Source organism: Sarcophilus harrisii, chromosome 2 (assembly GCF_902635505.1).
Source record: "Sarcophilus harrisii chromosome 2, mSarHar1.11, whole genome shotgun sequence".
In the NCBI taxonomy this organism is placed as follows: domain Eukaryota; kingdom Metazoa; phylum Chordata; class Mammalia; order Dasyuromorphia; family Dasyuridae; genus Sarcophilus; species Sarcophilus harrisii.
Window position 1 is genome coordinate 408,603,631 of NC_045427.1, and position 8,038 is coordinate 408,611,668.

General features: G+C 38.3%; 1 protein-coding gene across 1 annotated transcript; it reads left to right on the forward strand.

The window, feature by feature from the left end:
* Nucleotides 1–470: 470 nt before the first annotated feature.
* On the forward strand, nt 471–4,221 carry RPL26L1 (ribosomal protein L26 like 1). Its single transcript, XM_003756829.4, has 4 exons — nt 471–574; nt 891–1,063; nt 3,142–3,282; nt 4,046–4,221. The coding sequence occupies exons 2-4, from the start codon at nt 896–898 to the stop codon at nt 4,172–4,174; spliced, it is 438 nt and encodes a 145-aa protein (XP_003756877.1). The 5' UTR covers nt 471–574; nt 891–895; the 3' UTR covers nt 4,175–4,221.
* Nucleotides 4,222–8,038: the final 3,817 nt, after the last annotated feature.

Consider the following 8,038-nt stretch of genomic DNA (forward strand, 5'->3'; position numbering starts at 1 on the left):
TGAGCACCTAGTATGCGCCAGCACAGGATATCAGAAAGAGATTTATGGAAATATGTAAAACAGTGCTACTCTTACCACTAAATTTTGGGGGGAATGTGGGTTTTTTTCCCAAAACATGTATTATGTTAAATTATAATAAACTTATTGTTTTAATGGCTTTTAAAATGTTTTATTTTATTTTATTTTTTTTTTGCTGAGGCAATTGGGGTTAAGTGACTTGCCCAGGGTCACAACAGCTAGAAAGTATGAGGTGTCTGAGGCCAGACTCCAACTCAGGTCCTCTTGACTTCAGGGCTGGTGCTCTATCCACTGTACTACCTAGCTGCCCCTAAATGTTTTATTTTCTAATATGATATAGAGTTGGACGGCTAGGTGGCAAAGTGGATATAGATAGCATCGGTCGGTCACCAGAGTTGCAGTAGCTCCCGAGAGCCACGCGGTGGCGACGCCGGCGCCAGGGCCGCCGGATGTTCAGTGACGTCGGACCTTCTTTCCTTTACGCCTCCGGATGTAGCGGAGGCTAGATTTCCGGTGCCGGGCGGCTCACGTGTCTCTTTGCCGCGTGTCTCGCTTGGTGAGTGACTACCTTCCCTTTACCTCCTGCCGGGGTCTGTCCGCTCCGGTTGCTTCCCGCCCGCCACGCGAGGAGGATTGAGATGGGAGGGGAGTCTCGCTACCGTCGCCATGAGGGGAGAAGGCTCCGCTGGGGCAGAGGCCGGAAGTCCTGCCGCGTCCTCCTCCGTAGCCTTCCCCTGTCAGAGCCCGGGCTCCCCTTCTGTTTCCCAGAGAGAGTAGGAGCTGCCCTGCCGGCTGGGGGGGTGGGGAGAACATTACAGAGCCGCGGACGCCAGTCTTCACTGCCCTTCTTTCCCCCTTCCCTCCTTGTTTAGCCAAAATGAAGTTCAATCCTTTCGTAACCTCGGACCGAAGCAAGAACCGCAAGAGACACTTCAATGCGCCCTCGCACATCCGGCGCAAGATTATGTCGTCGCCGCTTTCCAAGGAGCTGAGGCAAAAATACAACGTACGCTCCATGCCTATCCGAAAGGACGACGAAGTCCAGGTGCGTTCGCGAGCGCGGTCCGCAGGGATCCCGCCGAGCCCTGTGGCCTGGGGAAGCTGGAAATCGCAACCCCCCACCCCATCCCGGGGCTGGGAATTTGTGTTACTAAGTGTATCACACGATAATTACAGTGTTAATTACTTAATGTTAATTACAGTGTTAATTACTTTGTGTGTTATATAACAAACATGTATCAAATATCTCATGTGAATATGTAACATAGTGACAATATACGTTATTATGTTACAAAGAACAATAATTCTTTGTAAGAAGACACTTGAAATCGGATTTGTCTAAATTCCACAGAAAGAAGTAATGTCTTTTTAAGTTTTCATATCAGTATTGCTGGAAGCTAGTTTTGTTTCAGCGACTTTTGTAAACTGATTCAGGTGTTTAAATGAGGGCAAGTGGTATTTTTGCAAGTAGGAAAATATTTGACAAGTATCCTGTATTCCTTTAAGCTCTTTATGAATTTGCCTTTTGAAAATCATCAGTAATTTCAACCTTGATTCTTGACAGTGGCCTTTTGTTAAATTTCCTTAAAAAGTTGAATTGCCAGATGTATCCTAATCCATGTGTGCTTTCGAAGAAGAAAAGTGCTTTTCAACTCTGAAATGTTTCTGTACATTGCACTTAAACACTCGTCTCATTTAAAATACTTCAAAAGGACTTTTATTCAGTTTGTTTGGCTTATCCCTAAAAGGATACCAGTGATAAGCCAGAAAACTTAATCATCTAGTGGTCAAGCTTAATGATCAGCCTCTTCAAATTAGCTGGAATGGCCCTTGGAGGACAAGCAGAATCCATCATGAGAAACTTATTCTGCTTGTAGTATAGACCACAATTTGCATTTATTTTTAAGTTCCTACTATGCTGGGGATATGGAGAAAAACAAGTCAGTGTCCATTCTAATGGGAGAAACTATGTAATCAGGTATGTTTTATGTGTGTGTGTATGTATATGTAATGTGCGTATACATACACAGACATCTATGTTTGCTTGTTTCCTCATATAAAGGAGAAAAGGAAAGGAAAAGAGCCCTTCACATGTTGTAAAACCATTAAAAAAAGCCTTCAGTTTGGAGAATTAGAGGAACAGCAAAAAAGACCAATGTCACAAGATTGAATTGTAGGTATAGTGAATATGATATAAGGTGTGAGAAGACTGGAAAGATCAGAGGAAGTGAAAAGTTGATCCTGGAGATGATAGGAAAGCACTAAAATTTTTTGACTGGGAGAGGTATAACATGGTCAGACTATGCTTTTTAGAAAGATCCTTAGCAATTGGTGGAGAATGAATGGGCTGGGAAAGACTTGTGGCAGATAGCGAAGCATCAGTAGTATATTGCTAATAACCTTTTTTATTTGGCAATGATTTAATAAAATAAGTAACCTTTTCTTTTTTGCCCTGAAATTAAACATTCCATGCTACATTTTTTTCTGCTACTTAGTGAACAGAGCTAGAGGCTGTGGGAGAATAAAAAAAAAAATAAGAGGCATCACAGTACATTGGTGATGACCTTTTTACTGTAACAGAACTAAGAACTATATTTGACAGTAATTTAGTTTTTAAAAGTAGTCTTTTTTGTCTTGTAATCATATTTCATGATACATTTTTCCTTAGTAGTGAATAGAGCACAGAGCTCGATTCTGTGAGAGGATAAAAAAACAAGACATCTTTCTAGTATAGTGTCTAATTGTATCTCTTACTATGCTTTTGAATAGTGTTGAGACAGAAAGTCAGTCCCAGGAATTCTTTTCCATTCACTTAAAGAGAAATGTTTACTGAATAGATTCTGAGTAAATCAAATAAATTTTTTTTTTCCCCCAGATCTGAATGACCAAATTAAAAGCAAAGCTTTGTAAATTTTACTGCCTTAAATTGATTGCTGGGAATATCTCCTCCCCTTTTGTTTTGTGGTATTTTGTTTGTTTTACATTTTGTATTTCCTCTTATTAAGGAATAAAAATCTCAGATTTTTGATTAGATTCCCAACTTGGGTATTGTTAAAATAGTCTTACCATTATAATTTAAATATATTAGAAGTTGACAAGAGTATTTTCTTATTTTGTTTACAGGTGGTTCGTGGACATTACAAAGGTCAGCAAATTGGCAAGGTAGTCCAGGTTTACAGGAAGAAATATGTCATTTACATTGAGCGTGTGCAGCGTGAAAAAGCTAATGGCACAACTGTCCACGTGGGCATTCACCCTAGTAAGGTATGATTTAGTTAGCTGGTAACAATAATTGTAGCATGAAAGTTCCTATCTAAATATTTGGTCCCTGTAAAAGAGTCATTCTCAGACATTTCTGCTAATGGGAGATTTTTTTTTTGCACAATACTTAAGGTTGAGACCATGAAATTGCAAGTATGAGTTCTAGTCAAATTATTGCTTGTCCTTCATCATTCTCTAAGAGCACCATGACATTAGAGAGATGGTGCTGTGACATGCAAGTGAATTGGATACACTGAGGGATACAGTGAGGGAGGGCTGTGCAGAGTCACCTGCCTTACCTCCAGAACCATCTGGGTCCAGTGATACAGGTATAGATCGCGATGACCCTGGAAGACGTTGGTCTATTTTAAGCTAAGGTCTTCAACAGGTCTCACGATGTCTTAAAGTGTCTCTCATTAAGAATTTCCATTATGATGTGTTTTTGTAAGGTAAAGAGTTAAAACTACTTAGAAAAGAGGTTCTCTTGGTCATTTCTCTGTGTCCTCTCCTGGTTTCTTTACAGATATTACAGTAAACAAGTCTCTCCAGAACGACAGTAAAAAGCAGTCCCTCAAGATAATTGTTTCTTTTTTTTAAAGAGTAATAATCTATGCAGTTCCTATGGGAGAGATCATAGAAACAAATATGCTGAGTTTTAGAAGCTTTTAGAACCTTTTAAGTTTTCTGATGTCATCACTGGTATGAATTTTGCCTTAAATTGAAAGAATATTTGTCTTCTGATTTTTTTTTTTCTTTTTTTAAACAGGTAGTTATCACCAGACTAAAACTGGACAAAGATCGAAAAAAGATCCTTGAGCGTAAAGCCAAATCCCGACAAGTTGGAAAGGAAAAGGGCAAATATAAAGAAGAAACCATTGAAAAGATGCAAGAATAAAATGGTCTATTGTACAGTTGTAATTAAAAATGAAAAATTAAGCATAAGTGTTGTGTGTACTCTTTGGAAAAGCATTGTCGACATGTATTTGCATTCGTAGATTACTGTTTCTCGTTTTCCTCTTGGTTTATTATTTACATGGGGATTACTAAATTCTTTTACAATTTTGGTTTCTGATTTCCTGGGTAAAAAATGTGATTTTTCTCAAATTGCAAGTGGAATTTGTTTCATTTTAAGTTCTTCCTACCTGTTCCTATATCATTTGGTTTATTTGAATAATGTTCTATTCATATGTCTTTTTCAAAGCATAAAATAGCCAAGTAGCAAAAAAAGGGCGATAGTAATAAATGCTTCTGTCCTACCTTTTAACACATTCTTCTCCTCTGCTACTAGCAAAGGCAAGGACTCCCACCCCCAAACCATTCTTTATGCCTAATTTGCCTCATTTCCTAATTCCTTAACCTACTTTATTCATTCTTAGGATTTTTTTTAGGTATCTATAAGATAGTAGAGAGCATGATAGAGTGGAAGAAGCTCTGGATTATAGTCAAAAGATTTAGATTATGTCCAGACTTCCTCATGTAATAGCATGTTGACGGCAAGTCAATCTTTCCAACTCTATTTCCTGTTTTATCTTAATATTCTTGAGATAATGAATGTTGAAAGTATTAACTTAGTGGCAGCATATTACCAGAAATCTCTCAGTCAGTAGTCAATAAAACTTTGAGAATACCTACTATAATAAGGTCACTGGGGATTGAAACAAAAATCTGTGTCCTTAAACAGTTTATAATCTAGTGGAAGAAGACTGCAGAAAAGATGGTAGAAAAGTGAGTTGGAAAGTAAATATGTAAGGATGGAGACATCCAAAATGAGTACATCCAGATGAGAATTGAGTTATCTGATCTATGGAGGGGGACAGGATAGACAGCACCTTCCAAACAGACATAAGACATTGTAACAAGGCTGATTGCATGCTGCAAGATTTTCCAATGAGTTTACTGCGTGTTGCCTGTTTTTGTGTGGGACAATGTTACCCTGATAAAATGTTGAACCAGTTTTCTAATTATTAGTGGAAGAAATGGGTTTCATGACTTGAGTTCAGCCAGGAGCTTTTCTTGGATGATGTAAATCTTTGCCTTGGACTTTGTTCCAAAGTCATATTTCACACTAACCCAACTTAAAAATGTTAAGTTTACATCTGCCATGAACATTGTTCATTTGTTTCCATCATTCTGTCCCAACTCTTCATAACCCAGTTTGGGGTTTTCTTGGCAAAGCTACCAAGAGCTGCTTGCCATTTCCTTCTCCCATGAATCAACTTTGTCAGACAATTGGAGGTTAAGTGATTTTGCCAGTACACAGCTAGGATGGATTTGAACTTGTCTTCCTCATCCCAGGCCCAGCCCTATATCCCCTGACCCACCTGCTGCCTCATGTGATTGTTAGTGTTGCTTTTTTTTCCTATTAGAAATCCTAGTGAATTTCTGTGCTCTCTTAAATAGTCAAACTATTTACCTCTTTAGTTCTCCTTTTGCCAGAAGGAGGGTCTTCGGGCAATTAGGTTTCTTGTTCATCAGGAAAACAACTGGTGGAAAAGAGGGTCATAGCTAGCACTTTGTTAGTGCTTTAAGATTTGCAAGTTATTTCTTTTATGTGTTATTTCTTTTCTACCTCAATAGCAGTTTGAGGTAGATGCTATTGTCTATTAGAAAGAGGCTAGTGACTCTTACTTCCCTTAATACACCTTATGAAGTGCAAATGGCATCAAGACTCTGCTTAGGACCTGCATTTTACATTAGATTTCCCTGAATCTCATCCCCATCCTGCACCCTGGAATGGGGACAGCCCAGCCCCATAAGATGACTGAGACATATTTGAGTGCTAGACTTGGGAAACCTGAGTTTGGGACTGTTCCCCCACTGACTACTTTTGAGCAAGTCATTTAAGTTCTGGTCTTGTTTCTTGCTTTGTTAAATGGGGATATAATACTTGTGACCTACTTCAAAATTATGATGAAAGGATTCAGTGAAATTGCAGTATAAATGCATATTTTTCTTTTTCCTTTAGTTTTTCTTCTCTCTGGCTTCCCTTTACTGGAAGGAAGCCTCTTTTATATCTTACCATAACTTTCCTAAAAAAAAAGCCCTGTCTTTATAGACAGAAACTAAAGGAGGGAAGGGGTAGGATTCCCAAATCTGTAATCAAAATGACAACTCTAAGGACAGACAAGTGAGGGCAGGGTATGAGTGAGCTGTGTCCATGGTGATCTCAGAAGATACTTGCAGTAAGACCAGCAATAAATGCTTCACAAAAGAGCAAGTACTTCTAAGGTAGTATTTAGATAGGAAAGGGGAAATAATTTAAACAAAGGAAGCAATAAAGGGATGTAGACAGGGGTGTACACTGTGTTCTCAAGGAATGAATAATAACTGGAGGGGTGGATTTATGTGAGGGAACTGCTGCAAAATGGATTAAAGATTGGTGTTGAAGCCAAGTGAGTGAGGCCTAATCTTTGAATGTTATACTTGATGTTATCTTTCACTTGCTTGTTCCCTGGACTAAACTTACCACAAGCAATTTCCTTCTGTCTTGAGAGACTTAATTGTATTGTTTTGGAAAGTTTTGCAGTGCTTTTGAGGTTTATTAGAAAGGCAAGCTGCCATTGCATCCTTGTTCAAACTCAGACTTAATGACTGTTACAAACCAATGATATCTTTTTCTGTGGTAGTTACATAAAAGCATGTACAATTTTTTGTCTGTTAGTTCTGGAAGCTTGTTAAAAACTCAGTAAGGTCATTATCCATAATCATACCTAATACAAATCAACAAATTATGTAATTGTTTTATTCATTGGATGGAATTCTTTTTACAAAGAATTGATAAAAACAAGTATGAACAGAATAAACTGAATTGTGTCAGTGTCAAACCTGGATCATTTACAGATTGGATTTTTTTTTGTTGATGTTTTTAATTTTTAAAAATATTTTAAAAGTTAACTGGTTCTGCATGGACAGATCCTCTGTATTATGGTCTATCAGTATCTTGAATAAATGGGCTAAAATGACCTGGGTGGTTGTTGTTGAGTTCCAGATATTTTGCCTGGTCGGCTGTCAGGTTACTATCTAATGAAAGCTGTTTTGAACTGACCACATAACTCGCCAATCTTAGCAAGCAGGTAACCATCCTGTTTGTCTTTTAGGGACATTATAGAGTTTTTAATCAGCCAATGCCTGGCTTTTATCTGTAATGGAGAGAATGAAAATGGAATTGCTGTAGGCTACCCTTTGCCAGAAGGACAGCACATTTGTCATCTACTCAGATGACATAGTCCACCTGAAAGCCGAAATGCTGCTTCTTGCACAAGGCCTTTGCTTGATCTCCCTGTGGCTAATCCTCCTACCAACTCCTAAAAATGACTTTGTACTTAATTGTCTACCTTGTTTTTACCTACATACATTTTTCACCCCTATCCTTTCAAGACATTGAACTCCTAGAGGGTAGGGACTGTTTTTACCTTGTGTATTCCTAATTATCCATCATAGTGTCTGGCACATAGCTAGCTATTCATAGATACTTTTTGACTAACTGTTTTAAGAACTCTTCCATCTCTAACATTCTGTGATTCTATGAATGAATGAAGTGCTGGCTCCTCTTGAGCTTGGACTCTTGTTTTAATAGGTTTAAGTCTAGAAGAGCAGTTAGTTGTCAGTATTAGATTTCTGTCTAACTGATTTTCTTTGTATACTCAGAACATAGTAGGCACACAGACACCTTCATTTGGAAATGAGTAGCATGTAATTTCCATTTCCATTGTTTTACTTAACCCTTCTCAATAAAATCTGCTTAAGCATCCCTTTGCTA